The 25,130-nt window shown below is 40.2% G+C and overlaps 1 protein-coding gene across 4 annotated transcripts in view; it reads left to right on the forward strand.

The window, feature by feature from the left end:
• The window catches only part of FUT8 (fucosyltransferase 8), a 332,924-nt gene extending 326,669 nt beyond the window's left edge, over window positions 1-6,255 (forward strand). For all 4 annotated transcript variants that reach the window (XM_063089805.1, XM_063089804.1, XM_063089806.1 and 1 more), the window contains one exon: window positions 5,268-6,255. In XM_063089805.1, coding sequence (XP_062945875.1) covers window positions 5,268-5,585 — 318 coding nt within the window. In that variant the 3' untranslated portion in view covers window positions 5,586-6,255. The remainder of the gene's footprint in view (window positions 1-5,267) is intronic.
• Window positions 6,256-25,130: the final 18,875 nt, after the last annotated feature.

The raw sequence follows: 25,130 nt of genomic DNA on the forward strand, positions 1-25,130 counted from the left end.
GAAACTATCTTAAATCTTGAGCAAAGAAATTATAGTTAGAAATAATAGTGGTTGACGGCTCAGTTGTAGATGGGCAAAATATAAGAAAGATCTTTTGAAACTATTGTTTATCAAGTTCTGGAATCAATTTTTATTATTCTGGAATCTGATTTACAGAAATGGTTGTAGATGCTCACTTTAAAGACTTCAACATTGTTAAAGTCCACATTGTTTAATGAGCAGTTAATGTTGCTCAGTAGTTTCAGCCATTAAAAATCACCATAGGAAAAAATTACATTTTTCCCCCTGTGGCTCCTCCCTTTATGGCAGTTATTACAACACTTTCGTGGCACTCTCTGTTGTCTCAATTCCAAATCCACACACAACAGAACTATCCTCATTACACTTAGGATCAGATTTTGGAAGGCCCCAAGGGCAAAACTACATTAATTTTATTCCAGACAGATTTATTCCAGGTCCAGGCTCTGGATAGGAATTTCTGTGGAGGTATGGTTCATTAAAGAAGAGTGGATACCTATTGAGAGTACCATGGAGAAAGCACAGGGTGAAAGCCCAAGATGTGATGTGACTACTTCCCAGAGTAGAAGGCAAGAAGAGTACTTGTATCAGCATGGGCTCTAGCTTGCAGTGCTGAATGCTCCACTGTGCAACTGTTATTGCATTAGACCTTCTGGCATTCCTCATGATGTAGCAAAGACCTTTGTCTTATTCCTTCAACAAAGGAGTTTACAGGGAAGGTGCACAGATCTCCCAGCATCACCCAATGAGACAAGAACCCATCTCCAACTTATACTAGGAGAGCCTCCTGGCCCTATCTATCTTGATAAAAACAAGATCCCATCTCCTTTGAGAAAGCTAAGGAGTCTTAAACTCAGCTGGATGTTCCTAAGGGATGAAATTCTGACTAAGGGACACCTCCCCCTTTTTAAATTGCTTTTTGGAAATAAGTTATATCTGTGTTTTATCCTTTGGTGGGATTTTTGCTGTTATCTATTACTGTGTGCTTAGTGGTGTACTAAAAATGATATGGTGCCATGTCAACACAGAATGAAATAAAACATACTACGTGTAGCCAGTTGCAGCTTTGTAAACCATAGACTATCCCTCTCAGTCATGCTACCTATCAAGAATCAAACCTTAGTGTTGACATCAGCTGCAAGCCTGTATGGAATTGTCATGTAATTTGAATTTGTAAAGCCCAGAGAGGGAAGCCTAGGGCGATTAAATGCAAACATCAACAAGATAGTAATCTTTCTAGCCCTTTGCAATGAAATGTCCCATGGTTGATATAGACAGTTTTTTAATTACTCAGAATGTTATTCATTCAGATTAAATACCACCCATGGACTTGCATCTTCATTACTGGAGTGGTATTATGTATAGAGCATCATTCATTCAACAGATACTTATTGAGTGCCTACTATGTGGCAGGCACTGTTCTAGGTGCTTATCCTAAGGCAGCTTTATGTGTGGTTGAGAGCACATACTCAAGAGCCAGAAAGAGTTCTGTGGCTCTGCCATTTTCTAGCTCCCTTTTTATTGTTTTGTTTTTTGGAAATGTATTTAATCTTTTCTGTTTCTTCATCTGTAAAATGTGAATAATAGTAGTACCCACCTGACAGATTTGTTGTGAGAGTTAAGTCAGTTGGGGGTGGTGGAAGCACGCTGCTTGGAACAGTGCCTGGAACATAATCAGTGCTTATTAAGCTTAGCTGCTATCATTATGGCCATTATTATGAGGAAGATAAAGGGCCACACCTGTCTGGCACTGCTGTGATTGGAGAGACCTGCAATTCATTTTAGTCCAGAAATCTCTTACATTAGCCCACTTCAGTGTCTGAAATTTCTACCATTAGTTATTTCTTTGGTTTAAGAAAATACATGTATTATCCACCAAGGCTAACACATTAATAATTATTGATAACAAAACATAAACTACTTGTTAGGATTATCTGCAAAAGAAAGCAGGTCCCAAAGGGTGTAGGACAGAGGGCAACATTGTTTTTATGAGAGTAAGACATTTAAGAGTAGAGAGAAGGAAACACATCAGGGTTCATTGCCCCAGTAGAGATTGTGGTCATCCTAAGAGTAATACAAGGTCCTGCATTCCTGGCTAGGGATAACTGAAGAGTATGTGGAGGGACCCTCAAAAGAAAACTCTCTTGTTTTCCCAAGGCTGGCCTTGACCTTTTGTTATATGTTTCTGGTATTACAATATGAACATTGAAAACAGGATTTACAAGAGAAAATATGTATAGCAGTTACAAGCATATTGTCAAGCTGGGTCACAGACCCTTCAAACCTGTTGTGCAGACTAGGTCACGGACCCCTCATATGCAGGTCACAAGCTAGGTAAAAGATCTTGGGAGCCATTGGCAAGGTTGACATGCTTTATTCAGACATGAACTTAGACCCCAGCCTCAGCAGCAGCAGTGGCCCCCTGGAGGCCTCCCTGGGGCATCCCTGGGGCCCTGTGGATCAGAGCCATTTGTTCTTTATTCTTAAGTCAGATAACCAAGGAACACCTGGGTGCAAGTCAGATAACCAAGGAACACCTGGGTCCACATGTGCAATTACATCAGACAATAGCCAGGGAACTCCTGGGCACATGTGCAAAGTTAACATATTTATATCAAACAGGCTAGGTCATGCTTGGCAAGATTCTGAACAGCTGAGGTAGCCTGACCATTTCTCATTCTCCTTACACATATGCATACTGTCTGGTTTAAACTTGAATCTACCACTTATTAATATTATAACCTTGGGCAAATGCCTTAACTTGCCTTTGACATTTGTAAAATAAGCATAATGATAGAATCTTATGAAGATACTAAGAAGATTACATTAGATAATACCTAAAAGGAATGTCTGACAGTTAGCAAAAGCCAGTAAATACTAGCCTCTATTGTTGTTATTGTAATGTGCTGTTGTTGGAGTTGCTTTGTTTTAATTATTTAGTTTCTTCCTATCCAGAGTCCCCACATAATTTTGCTTGCCCAGTGTGGGACTTTGACTGAATTTGAAGTTCAAAAGTTTCAAAACTTTTTGATCCTCATTTTATTACAGTCTCAGTTTTCTTATAGTGATCTCGATTGTATCATGACATTCCCAGTATAGACTTCGTTTATTGGGGAAGAAACAAACTTGAAAGTAAAGTTTTAATTGTCTTGGTTCTATGTCTAGTTGAAATTCTAACACTAGAACTTAGCAAATCACTTAATGTCCTTCATCTCTAGAAAATTAAAAATACTGTCTGTAAAGCTACGACTACACCACTTGTCTGGTTGAGGCAATAGCGACGCTAATTGTATTGCAAGGGCAATTCATAACTAAAACCACAACATTTCATTTTAGTTATTCTAAGTTTACTAAGTTTCCATTTGTATTGTCAGGGCTAGGGCTCAGACCTTTCAAATCTATATTACAGACTGGGTCACCAGACCCCTCTCACGCGCAGGTCCACACTAGGTAATTGGGAAAGATCCTGGGAACCATTGGTGGAAGACATGAGCTCAGTCCTCAGAGACAGCAGCAGCAGCTTACAGGTCCATCAGCTCACAGGTCCGGCGGTAGCAGTAGCCTCACGGAGGTTCCCGGGGACCCTGGCAGCAACAGCTAGCAGCATCAGCCTCCAGCAGCAGTAGCAGCCTCCCCATGGTCCCCCCTGGAGGCATCCCGGGGATGGGGGGCACTGTGGATCAGAGCCACTCATCCTTTATACTTAAGTCATAACCCAGGACACCTGGGTGCACATGCGCAGCTATATCAGACAATAACCAAGGAACACCTGGGCACACGTACATATTTATATCAAATGCTTGGCAAGATTCTGAACATATGAGGGGCCCTGGCCATTTTCATATATTTTCCCAACACTGTATAAATTTAGTTTCATTTGCAAATTACGTATAATATTTGAGAATTGCCCCTCATATTCCTGAAATTCTGATTTTCTAAGAAGTTGAAGAAATGAATAACCTAATCAGATTCCATTTGATCATAACAGTTAAGAACGAGCATCTCCATTCAGTTTTTGATCTTCATGAATGCCAAGGTTTTTAAAGACTGCCAGATAATCCTAAATTGCTCCACCAAGCAGATTAACAATTACTATTGAAGTGTCATTTTAAATAAATGCAAAAGTATTGGTGTAAGGACAATGAATCTTTATTAACTGAGATGACCATAACTGGAGATTTAGAAAAATTTGATCCAATTTGAGTTCTGTATTCACAATATATAAAGGAAGAATTTTCTAAGCAAAATGGTAGTATTCTCTCTTCTGTTCTTACCTATTCTTACAAAAGGTTCTGACGTCCATTTACTCTATAATGAATCTATTTATTAATTGCTTAAAATGTTATCCCATTGTGGAATTTCACCTATCATTTGGTGGGCAGGGAAGATATTCTTTGGACAGAGGGATCTTTTAGTAGCCTTAAAATGACACTAGTTAGGGCTGGCCAGTTAGTTCAGTTGGGTAGAATGCGGTGTTTTAATACCACAGTCAAGGGTTCGGATTCCTGTACTGGCTGGCCACCAAAAAAAACAAAAACAAAGAAAATCTACACTAGTCAAGTAGATGCACCTTCTCCCAAGGCTAGCCAAGCTTTTGCCCGTCCAAGCATGCTACTGTCTACACAGCACACTTTAAAACTCTTTGGAACAGAAATGGCAGATATGTTTTAGCATCCTTGCCAGTGCTAGTTGATTGTCAGTAATTACATGACTCTCTGTTAAGAAGAGTTCTGAGATCAAGTTCTAAGTTAGCAGAAAAGAGTATGTGATTGATTAACAGTGAATGGGGGAAAGAGAGCAGCAGCATTTAACACTTTTTGTGTTAATTATTTGCAATTCTAATCCTAGACCTTAAATTCTTCAAGAGCATGAACTATGCCTTACTTATTTTTGTATCACCAGCGATAGGCCTGGACCACTGTGTGGCTCTTAAATAAATGTTTATTAAAATTAACTGCTTCGTGTTTTTAAAGTACTTTGCACAATATATATATATATATATATTTTCCCCCTAGAAACCTTACTTGTAATCATCTTTTGTTATTTGTTTTGTTTTGTTTTGTTTTGTTTGTGTCTTAAAAAAGGATCCAAGCACAGAAATGAAGAGAACAAATGGACTGAAAGCTTGGACTAGAATCCACTGCTTCTCAGCCTCTCAGTCCTGGAGCCCCTCTCTTTGGTTGAGAGCTTCCAGACTGCTATGAAAGACAACTTTTATATACTAACAATTTTTTTCATTCTTTTCCAAGGTCTGTCGAGTTGCTTATGAAATCATGCAAACATTGCATCCTGATGCCTCTGCAAACTTCCATTCTTTAGATGACATCTACTATTTTGGGGGCCAAAATGCCCACAACCAGATCGCCGTTTATCCTCACCAACCTCGAACTGCAGATGAAATCCCCATGGAACCTGGAGATATCATTGGTGTGGCTGGGAATCATTGGGATGGCTATTCTAAAGGTGTCAACAGAAAACTGGGAAGGACGGGCCTATATCCCTCCTATAAAGTACGAGAGAAGATAGAAACGGTCAAGTATCCCACGTATCCTGAGGCTGAGAAATAAAGCTCAGATGGAAGAGATGGACAACCAAATTCAGTTCTAACCATTTGAGGCAAATGGTAGATGAAGAAGGCCCTGACCTAACAACATATGGTTAAATGAGTAAACACCCTCAGTACCAAGAGGACTTGAGAGAGAGATGGGAACCAGCAGATGCTTCCTTGGTGGAATTTCTCTTTAACAAGGACTACAATGCCCTCAAACCCATGCACAGTACTATAATGTACTCACATATAACGTGCAAACAGCTTGTTTTCTACTTTGCCCCTTCTTTCAATATTATGTCCCCATGAAACAAACACTGCCACATTGTGTAATTTAAGTGACACAGAAATCTTATGTGAGACTTCAAACATGGTGCCTATATCTGAGAGACTTATCTGACCTATTGAGAAGACCTGAACAGCTCCCTGCTGTGGGGAAGTTTATTCTTGACCAGTGGTGGTGGTGTGACCACTGAATTCACTCCACTCAACAAAATGAGAATGGGTGTTTTTTCCTTTATAAGGTTGTCTGGGTTTTTTTTTTTTTTTTTAAGTAATTGCATCAGTTCATTCACCTCATCATTAATAAGTGAAGGATACATCAGAAAATAAAATATTCACTCTCCATTAGGAACTTTTGTAAAACAATGTCATGAACAAATCCTTTAGTACTCAAATGTTTCTGGACATTCTCTTTGATAACAAAAAATAAATTTTAAAAAGAGGAATTTTGTAAAGTTTCTAAAATTTTTCTATCATTAGATGATGTGGTGATCAGCTTTACAGTGGAAGAACTATGATAAAAAGAGTTTTATAGTTTTCCATCTTTACTTTTTTTTCTATTTCTGATAGAGTAACTAATCACTTCTTAAAGAGACAATGGTCCATTTAAAAACTGATTTTAGTTGGTTACAACATTACAAAGTTGCTAAGAACACTCTTTGGGAGCTTTCATTCTTTTATTTTGAACATTGTTTTAATGGAATGAAATGATCATGCTTATTTGGTAATCTTTCTTATTGTGGCTAATGCCACTTTTTGTGAGTTGGGTCTTGTTGTTTTATCCAGGAACCAGTTTGTACCCTTTTCTATCATTTCCTGCTTTTGAGAGTACCAGGAATCTTTGGGGTTGGGTAACTGACTCTGTTTCTACGGTATGTGTCTCACAGTAGTAGAATTTGGTGACCAAAGGAGAGAGGAACCAATGTGAGACCTAAAATGGACTTGGGATTGTCTCTTCCAAAAACTTTCTTTTAGTAATTCTCTGTGAGAGTTACTTCAGAAGATAAGACTTTGATGCTCTCTCTCAATATCACTTTTCTTGTCATGACAACACTTCCTATTTGTATGTAGCCTGCCTCCTACAGATTTCTGGCAGGAGTTCAGCTTTCTAAAACAAAAATTTGATCTATGTAGGAAACAGTATCAGGCCTGGTGTTAAATATCAGGGATCCCAGACAGAAAAGCTCAGTTAGCTCTGGCCTTCACATCCTCACTAAATGAAAATGCCTCTATGTAAAATCTTCCCACCAAACTTTCCTAAATTCTCACCTCTCAAGTCAAGCCTACCAGAGACCAAAAATTAACTACTTACAGTGTCAGTAAGCAATTTTTCATTTAATTTTGGTACGAGTGAAAGTTATTTGAAACAAAATCTCCGTGAGCAGAGATAATTTTGAATAAGAGTTATCTTCCAGCTCCAGTCTCACTTGTCATCAAAACATCAGTAACCGTGAGTCTGATTTGTACCCTTGTAGGAGAGCCGAAGGTAAATCAGTCTCTTTATTTTACATTGACCCAGTTCCAGAGGTGAAAAACCAAAGAACAGAAATACAAAGGAAACAAGTAGTATTTCTCAAATGGAGATGAAGACTCAATTTTGAATGTTTCATTTTTCATTTCTAGAGTTTTCATTTAATTCTTTATTTTCTCTGCTGAAATTTCTTCTTTTTATTCACTGCAAGCATGGCACCATTACTTCATTGAACATAGTTATAATAACTGCTTTAAAATCCTTTTCTGGCAAATTCAACATGTGAATAATCTCAGAACTGGTCTCTTTTCTCTACAGAATGGGTCAGATTTTTTTTGATCCTTCATAGGTTGAGTAATTTTAGATTGTGTCCTGAACATTTTATATGTTTATATTGTGGATTCTGTGATAGTCCTCTGAAGAGTGCTGGTTTTTTTGTTTGTGTTAGCAGGCATTTAACTTTATTGGACACAAATTGTAAACTGGTCTGGGACAACAGCTCATATCTCAATTCACTTCATTTATCTTTAGCTGGAGTCTATCCCACACATAGTTCAGGGGTCAGCTAGAGATTTGGGTAGAGTTTATGCACAGAATTTAGGGTTCTCCTTTGGCTTTCTTTCTTTTGAGATTTCCTCTCTCACTTTCCAGCAGCTATAGTTGCTCTGATTCTGTGGTTTTCTCTGATTCTTCAACCAGAAAGATTGCAGTTTTCTATCAGCCCAAAAGCCATAAATATGGGAAACTCACATTGTGGTATTCCCTTCTTCTAAGTTTCAACCTCCCACCAGAATTTGCAAGCTTTTTTGTTCAGTCTCCAGTACCTTCGGGTAGTTTTTTGTATTTTTTCAAGAGTTTATAGTTGTTGTCCCTTGTATGATTGGTTCGATTGGGCACTTACTCCACTATACAGGAAATGAAACTCTGAGAGAAAGACTTAAAATGCAAAAACATGGCAGGGGAGAAGGGAGACTTAGTGACAGCTCTATTTAGACTGTGGCCTTAATAGCTAAGAAGCCAGTAGCTTCCAGTAGGAAGGAAGATGAAGAACTAACCAAAATGTTAAACCTGCAGGTGTGAAGGGCTGATGAATACTGCTGACCACATGTTTCTGAAAAGCTTTTCAGAGCCTTTTTTTTGCAAATCGTTATATACATTTTGGTTATTCCCTCTATACACACTGCCATCTTGGGAAGGCTGACATTTTTACCACTGTTGTACTTTCTCCATGAGAACCTGGTACTTTAAAACCCTGCATGGTTTTGGATTGAGTGACCAATGCTACATTAGGAGGACTTGGATCTTTCCTTTGTTAGAGACCCATTTCTGAAAGAAACATCTGGAACCAAAACCTGGGCTCACTGAATGTGGGTAACAGAATCCTGCATATTAATGAAAAAATAAATACAAAAAGTCTTACCAAGGTTTTCTTGGTCCTTCCACTCAAGTCTGATTTAGTGCTGAGCTGGGCACTTGATGAGTTCATGCCACTTGTGAAAGGGCTTCCAGCCCTAATGCAGGGTTTCTTTGTGTCTCAAATGAATGAGACTAGTTGCTTCCCTCTCTGAGCTTTAATTTTTCCTGTTATATAGAGCCAAGCCTAATTATTGGGGTCCCTCTTCATAAAGTTGAGAAGATGAATAGCCCCAGCTTCTGAGGGAGTTGAGGGTTCTGGGAGAATACAGTCACTGTATATTCAGTAAGCAGGAAAAGTATTGGGGTCTAAATGGTGCAGCCAGATGAGTCTCCTCTCCTTCATTGAGAGTAAATCTATTTTACTTGAGAGGAAATACCCAAGCCCCCTTTGGCCACAGCCAACTGCCTGATATTTTTTGTGCTTCCAGGAGAATGTGTGGCTTGGAGATTGGTGAATTTGGGAACTTGGCTATAACACCCTAATTTATGCCAGATACAGACTCTAGAGAATTTTTAAAGTTCAGTGCCCAGAGGGGAGCACAAAAGAGAATTTGCCCCTATACTTACTGGTTCCTAGCAGCAATCTCCCTCATGGAAACATGGAAGGGCTGTTCCAGGATCCTTGGCAAGGCAAAGGCAGGCATTTGAAAATTATTTGGCATCAACTGTTATGGACGTTATGCATGTTTGAGCCCTTGCCCTTTGACTGTGTATTTATTTTTGATTCTTTATACTAGTCAGGATCTTTGACTCTTGCATACCTGCTCAGCTATTCAGCCTCGCCATCTCCAGTCCAGTTCAGTTGCTACCTGCTTTCTCCTCTCCTTATCCTTCAATAAAACAGTCTTGATTTTGTATTCCTATCACCTTTGCAGAGAATGATCTCATGTGAATAGTTTCCTTGTTACTATTCCATTCCTCATACAGTTCCTATCCTAATTACTTATATAGACGATAGTTTTGTCATTGGCATCTACAGGATATAAAGAGAACCAAATATCCCTTTGGAGAGATTTACGTAAAATATTCGTGGACCTAACCTGAGTTATAACAAACCTGTGATACCGTGTATTCACGTCCATTTAAGCTAAAGATTTCAAAGATTATTACAAATCAATGTCACTACACTTGAGGAGAGAGCATGGCTAGGGCATCCTTTGTGTCAAACTATGTCAATCTGGACAGAGCTTATACTTTTTAAAAAGCAGCATACTAAAGGCCATGGCCATGGCCATTTGATGTTTTAGGAAGAGAGCCAGGAAGATAGTTCAAAGCTCCTACTGACCTCATGTCATCTGTAACTGTTCTCTATAACCTCTCCTCCTACGTCAGTGTCCCATGGAGGCTATCACTCCCTAACTGCCTATGTGGGTAGAGAAAAGGTCATTAACAAAAGAAAGGGCAGCATGTTTGTTCATAACCAAGCTGGGTATGAGAGCATCTGTGGGGGCTGGGAATGTGCAGTACTTTGCACAGAGATCACAAATACTTTAGACTGTGGGTGTAGTCAGTAACCAGAGTAATGTTGGGGCTTTGAGTTCCTACCTAGTTTTGCCTCCCTGGTGGATTGCAACCCCTAAGAATTTCGGGCCCAGCAAAGGAAATGGAGGATAGTGGATGCAAAGGCAGAAGACCCAGTTCTCAGTTTTGTTTCTCATCATAATGCCTATGAGCGGGTAATATCCCTGTATCTCAGTTTCTCTAGGGAAGAATAAACAGTACTCACTGAAGATCACTGAGCTGGAGTTCAGAACACCTGGCTTCAGATTTTAACTCTGCCATTAAATATGGACAGGATGAACAGTTTTTCAGAACTTCATTTTCTTTATCTGTGGAATGAATTGCTTGTATTTATTCAGGGTTTGTAAAATTTATTGACTGGTTGGGTTCCACATGTCTAAAGAGGGTAGCCACTAATCAGCTTCAGCTGATTATTGTCCTAAGTATATAATGTGCCAGATCTTTCTGTTTTTCTGGACAAGCAAAATCTGTTTTTTATTCAAAGTCTTCATATATTTTCAAATAGCAGCTAGTTCAAAGTGGGGGCAAATAAAATATCTTTAGCTACCTTTGGTCCACTGTCCATTAGTTTATAATCTCTGGACTAGATTGAGAAGGTTCTTTTCTAACTTCAAGTTCTTACCCCTAAAAAGGATTGGTAGGTGGGTAACAGCTGCATAATACTTTCAAGTTCAATTGCTGCACATGTCCCAATTCTTTGAAAATACCTGCCTGTCTGGTCTCATCCTGGGCTGAGAAGTAACTTAATATGCTAAATGACAGCTATGCTGTGACAACTCATATGCTGGGCCCCTCTCAGACTTGCCCTCAAGGACGTCAAGAATGTAACAGGGTTTAGATAACTCCCAAATTCTCTTCTAGCCCTAAATTTCTAAAAAGGTCGTGATAGACTGAGATTCTAACAAGGTCATAAAAGTGCCAATCTGAAGATGCCTGGGCAGCTTGATTTGGTAGCAAGAGGAACAAGGGCCTATTTACTGGGCCAGGTGACTAGGTCTTTTTCTGGACCTCAGTTACAGTAGAGTAACTTAATTCCTTACCTAATTAACAGGCTGTTTAAATCCACCTGTTTGTAATTGAAAACACCTCTTTTCTTGTTTGTTTCTTTCTTAGAATCACAGCTTTGTTTCAGCTAAACTGAAACAGGGATTTGTAAACACAAAGGCCAAGAGAACTGAGGTGTCAGAATTTCCTTGGAGGCCAAAAGTTGAGGTGACATCCCCCTCGGGACTAGATCTGACTTTCCCTCCCATTCAAGAAATGGAAGAAGTGTGAATGAGTGCCCACAATGAGTCCCTTCTGGTCTATTTCGTTATTTTTTTAAGTAATATCCACAAACACTGGAAATTGTTTGCAAACATACTTCACAATTGATCACCGCATACCAATGGGTCAGGATGCCAAGAATGAGAACATCTGATGTGTTAAAGAACAATTGGTTTTAAATCAGCTCTAATTTCTAAGTTTTGGTTTCACACCTATTGAGCATCAATAGGTTCAATCTAACTGCGGTTATGCTCTGTCAAGAAACTCATATTGGTGATTCAAATAAGAATTCTATAAGTCAGTAATTGGCAGGCTATACCCACTGCTTCTTTTTGTAAATAAAGTTGTATTGGAACACAGCCACGCCAGGGCTACAACAGTTGAGTGGTTGCGACAAAGACTGCCCACAAAGCCTAAAACATTTACTATCTGGCTTTTTACAGAAAAAGTTTGCTGACCTCTGCTATAAGTAGTCCTGTCTTTTAGATTCAAATTTGTAATCTAAAGGGCTCAACATCCCAACATACTGAATCATCAAAAAAAAATTGGTTGTAGCAGATATTTGAGCCTCTAATCTATATGGTGCCTTTGCACAAATTGGATAAAGGTGCTCCTTAAGACAATTATTGTAATATAGTGATTTTTATAACAAAACCCTTATTATCCTCTACCAAAAAATTGCTTAATAAATATACAAATTTACAATTTCTACAGTATGAATTGCACTCCCCCGTACAACCATATGCAGGAACCTTGCTACAGTGTGGTGATCTGGTAAAAAGTACACTGTACTTAGACCTGAGTACTACTTCCAACTGTTAAACTGACCTGCAGATAACATGGGCAAGCCACATAATCTGTCTAGGCTTCAGTTTTCTTCTTAACTAGCTCAGTTAGTTAGAGTACAGTGTTACAACACCAAGGTCTAAGGGTATGGATCCCCACACCAGCCAGCCACAAAAAATAAAAATAAAATAAAAATAATAAAATGGAGGTAGCTCTAGTTGTTTTGAGAAATTTGATAAAACAACAGACATAAAATTCTTTGTAAATGCTAACAGCTCTGCAAAATCAACTTTCAATCATGTTTTGAATGATTTCTGTAGTTCTAGAAGTGTAATAGGTCCTGAAAATAATGAAATCAGTTCAAGGAGCTTAAAGTATACTGAGAAAGTTGTGCACATATGAACTGCATTGAAAAGTTGCAATCTAACATAAGAAGTTATGCACATTTGAACTAACTGGAGCACTAGTGCTCCAATTGATCTAATTGGTTCACACTTACTGACCTCCTTCTTTGTGCCAGACGTACTAAGTCCTTAATATACATTATCTCACATATGTGATCTTAACATCAGTCTTTTCAGGTAAGTAGTAGTATCTGCATCTTACAGATAAGGAAAAAATAATAACTGGCATTTATTATTCATTTAGTATGTTTCAAACACTATTCTAAGTGGTTTACATATTTTAATTCATTTCATCCTCACAATATGTACTATTATTCTCATGTTTTTTAATTTTTTTGTTTAAAAAAAATTTTTTTTTCCACCCATCCACCACACCCCAGAGCTGCTGAGATGGTGCCAGGGCTATTCTCATTTTTTATATGAGGAAATTTATTCACAGAAACTAAACAAGTACTTTCTGATCTTTTTCATATGCTGGCACACATAGAAAATTCCAATATTTATTTGGTATTCTGAGGTAAACTTGAGGGGATTTGGGGCATCTATGTGGGGCTTAGTGAAAAGTTCAGTACATCTCTATTAATAATTTGACTAAAAGATGATTCAGTGAAGGATCAGGAAAGGTATACATGATGTGTTCACCTCAGACTGCTCTCTGGCAATGGATACTGAAATAACAAATTACTAAATTTAAGACGTCTCAGAGGGTGTCATTCAAATAGTATTCAAATGTAATTTCAACTGTTATAAAATGTTGAATAGTTAAAAAATTTGCATTAAATATTTTATCATTATAAGAAATTTACAACCAACAGCACTTTATGGCACTCCTTCAACCTATTCGTGATTGGGAAGGTCTGGGTTATAGTACCTGCAAGGCAGATGGCTAATAAATGGCTGAGGAGAACCAAGGCTTGCATCCAGGACTGTCTCACTCTAAAGTCTGTTCTTCCAACCTCTAAGTAATCTTGCCCTTCTGTAGTGAAGAACCAAACTGTGCAACCCAGACTCCATTTATCCTTAGAGTATTTGATTATTTGAAGTTTGATCATCCAGGCTCACTCTAAGGATGATTTTGTTAACCATGGTCTTTACTTAATCTTATCCCTCTACCCCATTGTCCAACAATTTTGGAACTAGCATTCCATACTTTTTTCTTCTCATTCTCTACCCATATTCATAACAGGAAATAGATGGGCAGGTGGGACAAGTGAAGATTCTGGGAGTTGATAGGCAGCAGACTGCCCCTGGGCTCTGGAGACATCTGCTTGAGCTCACTCTCCCTTTAGGCCTCTGCTTGCCTGCATCCACTGGAAGGTGAGTCCTGGCAGAGTGTCCACTCTGAGTTCAACCTGCTGTGTGGTTACAGAGAGATGCTAGATTATAATAAACGGCTACTTAAGCTATCATTTACCCAGCCCCTAAATGCAGGAGGAACTTTAGGTGTGATTCTATTCGGCTTTTGTACTTAACAAAATATATCTCAGAGCAGAAACAATTTCCCCATGCGTGCTTCAAAGACAATCCACTGTCTCATACAGGTGAATATTCTGCGACTGAAGTTGATGTTGGACTTACATTTGTACCTGAGGACACGTTTTAATATGAAGCTTGGTATTGCTTGCATGTTTTACCTAATGTTGGCTTGTCTAATTTCCAAGCCCACTTCCATTTGAATTTCACATAGCAGGCTTCTGCAGGGTAGAGAGAGCTGATGGAGGTGGAAAATACAAGTGATATTTTATTACAAGCTTCGTCTGGCATGTTGAATGACTGGTGTGCTGGTGGTGATATGTGGCAGGATATCTGAGGTAAGGTTAGTAACCCATTAAGGTGTTCTGAGCTCTGATTAGAGAGAGCTTGGAGCCAGAGCTGTCAACACTATTTCTTTTTGATGAAGATTCTGTCTCTTAACACCTGGAGGCCACTTATCCTTCCCACCTCCAAGAAAAGACAGAATTAAAACCTGAGGTCATTGCTTAGTGGAAGCCCCAGGAGCTGACTGGACTGGAAAGGGCCTTTCTTAACCTCTCTCAGCAGCTGTTCCATTATTAGGCTCCTCTCCTGACACTTGAGCTCATGTTGTATGATATACAGAGCTCCTAAGCTAAAATGGCTCTCACAGGAGAAGCTACTCCAGGAAGAGTGCAGATGCCTACGGAAACCCACTGGTGAGACAGGGAGGTCAGGAAAAAATAAGGCTATTGATTATTGTGGTCGCTTTGGCTGTTTCAAGATGATTTTTTTTTTTCCTAGCGCATGCTAGATGTCAGGCTACTAGGCTCCCAAACAAGGAGAGAGTTCCGTTTTCTTTTGTCATTGTGATTCATTCTGACTTATCTCAATAAGCTTTAGTCTATAAGTTGCTCACTCAGCTTTGGTTCCTTAAAGACAAAAGTTATATTTTATCATTGTATTCCTAGTACACGCATAGTGACTGGCACACAGTAAGTGCTGGAAAACTTACTGTGCTGAAATAATACAGATCTAGTGGTGCTACGCCTTGAATTTGCTTCAAAAAAGGAGAAATTGGTAAATGTAGATGAAACAAAATTGACCAGGAGATGAAAACTGTTTAAGCTGAGTTATATGTCATGGGGATTTGTTACACTATTTTCTCTAGCTTTGTAATTGTTCAATGTCTTCCATAATAAAACGTTTTTAATTAATATCCTAGTTAAATATAACAAAATGATGACAGATGTGGCAAAGACTGGCTTAGTGCTCTCCAAACTGTCTCATCTTTTTCATAGGCACAGAGATGATTGCATTGTTGGCAGGCCATGTGACCTAAGTTCTGGCCAATGGAACGTGGACAGAAATGATGTAAGCCTCTTCCAAGTGTAAGCTTTATTCTGCATGATCCTCTAAACTTTCTCCCTTCAGTTGCCTCCAGCCTGGATGCACAAAATCTAGCAAAGAACCCCAAGATTCTAGGTAATGATGGAGCCTAGGTGAAAGAGCCTGGATCTTTGAATGACCTTATGGGGCAGAACCACATCCTCCCCTTTACTGACGGACCTATAATAGACTATGTGACTGAGAAATAAGCCTGTATTGTTATTGTTGTCATTGTTTGTAAGTACAGTATTGAATTGCCCGTAATCTGGCAAACCAGATTTTAAACCTATCTTTTACACATAGGAGGATACTCTCAGAAGTTATTTGACTTTTTAGGGAACTGAGAGCTATAATTAAGAAGCTCTGAAGATAATGATAATGTTGATGATAATAACAAAACTAAAATCTTCTGAATAATCACTGTATGGCAGGCACTATTTTAAGTGCTTTATATGTAGTAACTCATTTCATTCTCACAACAACCCTGTGAGGGAGAAACTAATATTGTTCCAATTTTATAGAAGAGGAAACTGGGTGAATAAGTAATTTGCCTACGTCAAACAAACTGTAAGTGGCAGAGCTAAGATTCAGATCCAGGCAGTCTGATCCCAAGCTCTGTCTCTTCTCCAGCCCACAATACTGCTTCAACATTTTGGACTTTGCCATGGGGAACGAGTACTGGCATGAAGTAATATCTGGGCATGTGATGTATCACCTTCAGAAGCAGTGCTGGACCCCCATTCTGGGGAGGACACAGAACAGGAAAAGATCCAAAGTCTGCCACTCTCCTGCCCATGTTCTAGTGAGCAGAATTTAATGGTAGTGTCATTTGTCATTTAGGCTAAAACCAAGTATGAGGGCTTTATTTACCCTGAATAATGCTTCTTGGGTTTAATTCTCTTCCATCTCAACTCAGCCTTTGCCTCTCCTGCATTTGCAACAAGGAGAAAATATTTGTCATCTGTTCCACCTGCGTCTCCTTCTCCCCCACCTGGCCCACCCTTCACGACCTCCTCTCCCTGATCCCATCCCAGAACCTATGTTCACTCCTCTCTTCCAGGCAACTCAGAGCTCATATTAGGACACACAGTCATGTAAATGCTCATCAAACCTCCAAATGACAACAGTAATTAATCACTCCCTTGCTTTCTGACCTTGCTTGCCTGCTGCAGACACTACCAATCCTCAGCAGCCAGCAGAGCTGAGGAGGGGGCACCATCAAGCTTTTTGCCAGTACCCTACCTAGGACAGGGCTTTTCAAACTGCATTCCGTGGAAAGGCTTCAACAGTCATCTGAGAAGATATAGAGAGCATTGAACGAGTGGGGTTCTAAATCTCCTAACCCTTCTTCTATCAGAGCAGTTCTACTTTTTCTGCTATCACATAAGATTGCATCTGGAGAGTTCTTCCACTTTTGGAAGAGAAAGAGAAGAAAACCCTTGCTTTGGAAGATCTTTTGGCTCTCCACACGTTCGAGCCCTTTATTTCTTGAACCTCTCAGGTCCCACCATTCCAGCCACCAGGAGCAGAGGTGGGAAAGGATCCCAGCTGACTCTCCCAACATTCCACTCTCTAGGCTCCAGAACCAAGGGGAATTACAGCAAAACAGAGCTCATCAGTGGAGTAAGGGGCTTTGGGTTGCTGCTCCACCCACAAGTCCCACAGTTCTGAATCTTGGCCTTACATAGCATAGATGCTAAATGAACATGGCATGACCGGATGGGCGATCCGATCTCTATTAGTCTAGGAAGTTCCGGTGTGTGGGAGAGGCAGTGGGGGGGAGGGGGGCGTTGGCTGTGGGTCTCAGAATGACCACAATATTCATTCTTTAAGATTCAGAGAGACAATTTGGCATAGACATTAAGAACATGGGATCTAGAATCAGATCAGACTCTCTGGCTTTACATCCTGGCTCTGCTACTTCAAACTGTGTTAACTTATCCTTGTAAATATGAATATCCTTGTAATATGAATAATAATATTTCCTTCATAAGGTTGTTGTGAGGATTGAATGAATTAATGCGTGTAAAATGCATGGTGCCTTACTCCCTCCATAGCAATTATAGTTACGTGTCTGTTTCTACCTCTCAATCTCTGGATCCTTGGGGGAGGATTCTACATTTTACTCATCTTTGTATCCCAAGGGCGTGGTGTATTTTAAGTGCTCACTGCAGTTTGGTTGAATGAGTGAGCAGCACTGGCATTTGTCTGGAGTGAGTGTAATCCTGACCATTTCCTCACAGCCTTTCTATCTGCTTTGCTTCCCAGAGGTTCAGCTCCTTTCTTTGCCCCAAGATGAGGATGAGGTGAAGAGTCTGGACTGGCCATCTCTACTAGGCCTGACTGTGAGGCTGTGGGAATTCAGGGCATGCAGAGGAAAATAGTATTTGTGGAGTACCTACCATGCTCCTGGAACTGTGCTGGCTCTTTACAACATTCAATTTTTACAACAGTTTAGTGGCAGTATATTCTTATTAGTCCCATTTTTATACATGAGGAAACTGAGTTTAAACAACTTTCACAAGGTCACATGGCTGTTGTGTCGGAGGCAGAATTCACACCTGGGTCTGACTCCTATGCTTGTGCTCTTTCCACTTCCCTTGCTGGCTCCCACAAGCCAATATCTGCACCCCATTCCACCTCACTGTACCACCCCATCTCTCCTCTCTACCTTGGTCTTATCTTTGTTTTTCCATACTAGCCTCTCTAATATTATTTTTCTTCCTGAGCTGGCATATTTATCACTTGGCTGTGTCTCCCTATTAATATAACTAGAGCTTAAACATTATGTATCCCCACTGCCTCATTTACCAGCACGGTGCTGAGCACTTATGAGCTTGGCAATTAGACTGAGCTCAAAGGGGCCATAACATCTGCATCTTCAGCTGCTTTCACTGGGAAATGGGGTAGAGAAGAACGGATGTGAGATAGGGCAGTGTGGGGCAGTGTGTGGCAAATGGATGGTAAAAGACAGACAAAAGGGGGAAAGCAGGATGAAGGCACTTCTCCCTTAGTACCCAGCCTTAACTCAAAATGACCTGCTTATGACTCGGGGCTAGGAGCCTCCAAGAAAACCCTCAGGTCATTTCTACCAAATAGCTCCCTTCCATCTTATTCCAATGACTGGTATAAATAGCAGCATCAGCAGCAACCACTCATTTATTGAGCACCTACTGTGTGCTTTACATACATTTAATCTCATTTATTCCACAAAACAATCCCATGAGCTAGGTATTAATATAATTCATTTTACAGATGAGGAAGCTGTACCTCATAGAAGGTAACTGTTAAAAGTTATACAATTAGCAAGTACCAGAATGAAGAGAAAGGGCAGAAAGACCTGAAAATGAAGGAAGAAGAGTTGGGGTGAGGGGCAATTGCCATAAGAGTAGGCATTTCACAGCTGCCCCTGTTTGAACATATGCCCAAATAAGCTGACAGAGTATGAGAGGAACTGAATGCCCTTAGCAGCTCATCTCATGGCCTACCTGGGAAAGAAGGATCTCTGGGCCCCAAAGACTGATGCGGATTTAAAACTGGCAAAGGTCGTCCAAGGACCACAGGGACTTTATCCTCAGGAAGAGGATAAAGACCATTATGTTTTATACTTCCTGAACTGAGACAATTTACTTTTCCAATGGACACCTCAAGAGCCCCTCTAAAAAGATGTCTGCTCAGCTCATTGATTGGTCTGTCCCAAGACTTGTCTTTTCTGGTGGCTTTTCCCCAACTCTTTTACTTTTCTAGTCTCTCACTCCAGTCTCACAATTCCTGAACTAAGTATTCCAAGGCCATTAGGAGCCTTCCAACAAGTATAGTTCCAAGATAGTTCCCTCTGAGCTTTAACACAAAACCAAATCTTAAGAAAACGAGGCTATTTGAGATTTTATCAGTTGCCCTGGTATTGTCCCCTCCCTCCAGGGATCTCCTAGAACCCAGCATTGGTCTATTCACAAATTTGGGCTACGCCATGTAGCTCAGGAAAGTCTGTCCCAAGCATCTTGTGGAAGCAGCTACTATCAAAAAAGTAAAAAGCTTTGGTAGAACAATTGGCTTTTTTTCATTCTTAAAACCTTCTTAGAGTGATATGGCTGCTAATGCAGAACCGAGTATTAACAAGGCAGACTCTAGTTGAGACTGGCTCTGCTCAGTGGCCCAGAGCTCCTCACACCTCACCTCACTTCACTTTTCTTCCTCTCTCCCTTTCTTGTTCCCCTTTCTTCCCATGCAAACAAGTTGGTAGTTGGCAATTCCCACTGCCAGTGTATATGGCAGTGAGCAGCAAAGTAGTGCTCACGGGGTTCTTTGTGTGGTATTACCAGGAACATGGCGGTAGCTGGAAGAACCTTGGAGACTACTCATTTGACAAATATTTATTGAGCACATACTACGTGCAGGACATGGTTCCAATCCTAGAAATAGAGCAGAAGACAGAAAAAGATTTTTATCCTAATGGAGCTTATAATCAAGGAGGGAGACACAATAAATTAATACGTGAAAATTATAGTTTGTGAAATGATAAGAGTAACCAAGGAGACAAAGCAGAGAGAGGCATGAAGTATGCTACAGTAGGGATAGAGGGTTAACATTTTAAATGGGGTCGTCAGAGAAGGCCTCACTTAGAAAGTGCTATGTGAGCAAAGAGCTGAAGGAGACAAGAGAGCGAGGAAGGCGGCTAACTATGGAAAGAGCATTTCATGCACAAAGAGCAACAAATGCAAAGGATCTGAGGCAGGAGCATGCCTGGGCAGTTCGAAGAATATCAGGGAGGCTGGTGTGACTGTGGAAAGAAGAGGAGCAGGAGAAGTGGTGAAATAAGTCATGGAGGTCTGGATGGTATAGACCCTTGCAGACGAGCATGAGGACATAACCCAAATGAAATGGGAAGTGTTTGAGGGGTTTTGAGCAGTGAAATGACATGATCTGCCTTATGTAATAAAAGCGATTACACTGGTACTGCCTTAAGATAGCCTGGGGGGTGGGGGTGGGGGATGGGCAAGGAATTTTTAAAGACAACTTCAAAAGCACAAACAATAAAAGCAAAAATAGACAAGTGGGATTACATCAAACTAAAAAGCTTTCGCACATCAAAGGAAACTGTTAACAGAGTAAAGAGACAACCTACAGAATAGGAGAAAATATATGCAAACTATACATCTGACGAGGGGTTAATATCAAGAATATATAAGGAACTTAAACAATGCAATAGCAAAAAAACAACCCAGTTGTGAATTGGGCATAGGCTCTTAGACATTTCTCAAAAGAAGACATACAAATGGGCAACAGGCATATGAAAAAATGCTCATCATCACTAATCATCAGGGAAATGCAAATCAAAACGAGATACCACATCACTCCAATTAGAATGGCTATTTTCAAAAAGACAAAAAAAGAAAAAAAAAACTCCACAAGAGGTGAGAATGTGGAGAAAAGGGAACTCTTTTTTTTTTTTAAAGTTTATTTATTTACTAATACGTATATTTTTTACGTTCTATAATGTTGTGGAGCAGTTGCGGGGAGAGGGAGAGGGGAAAGGGGAAGGAAATAGGGTGGGAGAAGGAGGGAGGAGGAGGGGTGGGGTTGAGGCCTGTGTACCCCCCTCATTCCTGCAGGGGAGACCGGGGGGCTTCCAGCAGTGGCATGGCCAATCCTGGGCTGAGTACAGATGTCAGGGGGGTGTGGCTGAAGCCCTCACCCCTGACTGTCCCAGCTTGGGAGCCAGGGGTGCTTCTTGCAGCAGTTCAGTGGTTGCACTGGGCTGGTTGTGGGTGTTGGGGGCATGTGGCTGAGGCCCTCAGGCCCCCACCACTCTGGCTCAAGAGAGCCCAGGGAGGCTCCTGCAGCAGATCGGTGGTCATCGCTGGTCTGGTTGTGGGTGTCGGGGGGCATGGCTGAGGCCCCGGCCCTTCCCTCTCGCTGGCTTGGGGGCCCAGGGGACTTCTGGTCCTTCTAGGTTTTATAGGTGTACTTTGGTGATGTGAGACCTTTACTAGTTAATATCAAACTTTGTCTCTGATCTGTGGGTTTTTTGCTTTTTCTTTCAGTTCTGTGTTGGATTATTTGCTGTTCCCACCACTTAAACTCTGCACTGGAACTAATTTGTCCTCCTTTGCTTACTTCTAAAATGGGGGAACTTCCTGTGGGGACCAGTACTTGAGCTCTGTAGTTGAGCTAAATTGCTGCTTTGCTGCTGATTCCCTGGGGAAGGCTTTATGTGCAGCTCAGGTTTTAATGGTTGACTTTATAGGTACTTCCAGGTCTTGTGAGATCCAGTACACCTGGGTTGTATAGAAACTCTGGTCTGGACCTGAGTCTTTTCAGCAGACTGTACAACCTGCATTTCTATGTTCCTGACCAGTGTACACTGAGTGGTCCTGCGATGATTGGGGGCAGATCAGCTGTCCTTGCTATGCCTCAGTGTTCCCCCAGTGGGCCCATCTCCCCTACCGCCTGTGCTCCAAACATTTCCCATAGGATGGGCCATGCACCAGCCCCTTGTGATGACTCACCAGCCTCTGAGTGGCTCCTTTTTTTCATTTGTTCTGGCCCCTCACTCCTATATGGATCCACAGAAACCCTATTAGTGCTCTTGCTGGCATGGGGGCCACCAAGGCCCTCTTCTCCACTGCAGCCTCCAAGCAACTTCATCCAAAGGGCTTTTGCCATCTGCAGCTTTTGCCAGCTTCTGCTCCATGCACTCACCAGCTCTAGCCTTGAAGTGGCCGGGCCTGGGCCTCGAAACAAAACGGCAGGGACGGTTCTTTCTTTCTCTCATGTGTCTTCTCCCACCTTCATGCACTCCATAGGTCTCTCCTCCTCTTCCCCTGATCTCTAGCAGCCCCAGGTTGGCTGTCATTGCTTTTTAATAGTTGTAAATTGGTTGATTTGTGGGAGACAGTGATGCTGGGGACTGTCTATTCCACCATCTTGACTAGAAGCCCAGAAAGGGAACTCTTGCACACTGTTGGTACGAGTGTAAACTAGCACAGTCATTATGGAAAACAGTATGGAGGTTCCTCAAAAAATTAAAAATAGAACTATTGTTTGATCCAGCAATCCCACTACTGGGTATATACCCAGAGGAAATGAAGTCAGTATGTCAAAGAGATGTCTGAACTCCCATGTTTATTGCTGCATAATTTATAATAGCCAAGATATGGAATCAATCTAAGTGTCCAACAATGAATGAATGGATTAAAATAATGTGGTATATATGTATATGCTGAATGGAATACTATTCAGCCATAAAAAATAATGAAATCCTACCATTTGCAGCAACATGGATGGACGTGGAGGACATGTTAAGTGAAGTAAGTCAAGCACGGAAAGACAGATACCATATGACCTCACTCACTTGTGGAATCTAAAAAAAAAAAAAAGTTGCTATAAGTTGATATTATAGAGGCAGAGAGTAGAACAGTGGTTACTAGGGACCGGGTAGGGGAAAGTGGGGCAGGAAAACAGGGAGAGGTTGGCCAACAAGCATGAAATTCAATTTGATAGGAGGAATAAGTTCTGATGTTCTATTGTACAGTAGGGTGACTAAGGTTAACAGTTAAGTTTTTTATATTACATAATAGCTAGAGGAGAGGCTTTTGAATGTTTTCACCACAAAGAAATGATAAATGCATGAGGTGACTGGTACATTAACTATCCTAACCTGATTGTTATACAACATGTATATGTATCAAAACATCAGATTGTACCCCATAAATACAATGTGTCAATTAAAATTTATGAGAAATAAATAAATAAATATTGAGAGGCATGGAGCTCCCTTATCATTAATTTTTTTAAAAAAGCCTATGGGGATATAGGTAGAAGCAGGGAGACTAGTTAGGAGGAATTGCATTCTTCTGGAGGAGTAATAGAACTTGGTACTAAAAGCAGAGTCTCTGGAGCCAGACTGCCTGGGTTCAAATCCCAGCTATGCCTCCTACTAGCTGCACGACCTTGGGCAAACAACATAATCTCTCTGTCTCAGTTTCCTCATCTGCTGAATGGAGAAAAGAATTGTACCCACCTCATAGAGTTTTTGTAATGATTAAATTTGTGAAACAAACCCTCTGGTTGTTGTGAGGAGTTAAAACACTCAGAACAGCACATAGCAAATACTGTTTCTGTGTTTGATGTTATCATTATTATCAATGAGTGAGAGATGATGGTGGGTCAGGTCAGAGTGTTCATAGTGGAAGAAAAGTGGTAATATTCTGGGAATGTTTTAAAAGTAGAGCCAACAGGATTTGCTGACGTGTGGAATGAAAAGAGAGTCTAGTCCTCTACCCTATATTATAGATGAAGAAACTGATCACAGCCCAGGCCACCATTGTTACAAGCAGTTTATAGAGTTCTTATTGCTAAACAGTTTAAAATGAACAGAAGTTAAAAGTTAAAATTAAAGAACAAGTTCACTCATGGTCTAACATATAAAAATCCCTATGCAATAAACTAATTTCAGTTTTATCTATTCTCTTTAATCCCTCTCTTTATGCATGCATGATTCTTTTTTTAATCTACTTTATTTTTTTTCACTTTTATTGAGGTATAATTAACAAATAAAGATTGTGCATATTTAAGGTGTACAATGTGATATTTTGATATACATGTACATTGTAAGATTACAACAATCAAGCTAATTAACATATCCATCACCTCAAAGAATTACTTTGTTGTGTGCGTGTGTGGCAAGAACACTTAAGACATACTCTCAGCAAATTTCAAGCAAACAATACAATATTATTAACTATAGTCACCATGCTGTATGTTAGATTTCCAGAACTTATTCGCCTTTTAACCCTTTGAGCAAAATCTTGTTTCTCACACCCCTTATCTGCTAACGACCACCTTTCTACTCTCTGTTTCTATGAGTTTGACTTCTTTAGATTCCACATGTGAGATCACACAATATTTGTCTTTCCATGTCTGGATTATTTCACTTAGCATAATGTCCTCTAGGTTCATCCACGGTGTTGCAAATGGCAGGATTTCTTTCCCTTTTAAGTGCTGAATAATATACCATTATGTGTGTATGTGTACATATATGTAAATATGTATGTGAACATATATGTATATGTATGTATGTGTACCACATTTTCTTTATTTACTCAACAGAAATTTAGGCTGGTTCCATATATTGGCTATTGTGATTAGTGCTGCAATGAGGTTCTTCCTGGTAAAGGAAACAATCAACGAAATGAAAATGCAACCTGCAGAATGGAAGAAAATATTAGCAAACCATGTATCTGATGGGGGGTTAATACCCCGGTCATATAAAGAACTCATCTAACTCAGTAGCAAAACAAACAAACAAACAAAAAACTACCTGATTTAAAAATGGGCCAAAGAAATTTTTTTCCAAAAAAGGCATGCAAATGGCCAACAGATATATGAAAAGACACTCAACATAACTAATCATCAGGGAAATGCAAATCAAAACAATGAGATATCATCTCACACTTGTTAGGATGGCTATTATCAAAAAATCAAATGATAGCAAGTGCTGGTGAGGACGTGGAGAAAAGGAAACCTTTGTACATTGTCGCTTGGATTGTAAATTGGTACATCAATTATGGAAAAC

Source organism: Cynocephalus volans, chromosome 3, assembly GCF_027409185.1.
Source record: "Cynocephalus volans isolate mCynVol1 chromosome 3, mCynVol1.pri, whole genome shotgun sequence".
NCBI classification, from domain to species: domain Eukaryota; kingdom Metazoa; phylum Chordata; class Mammalia; order Dermoptera; family Cynocephalidae; genus Cynocephalus; species Cynocephalus volans.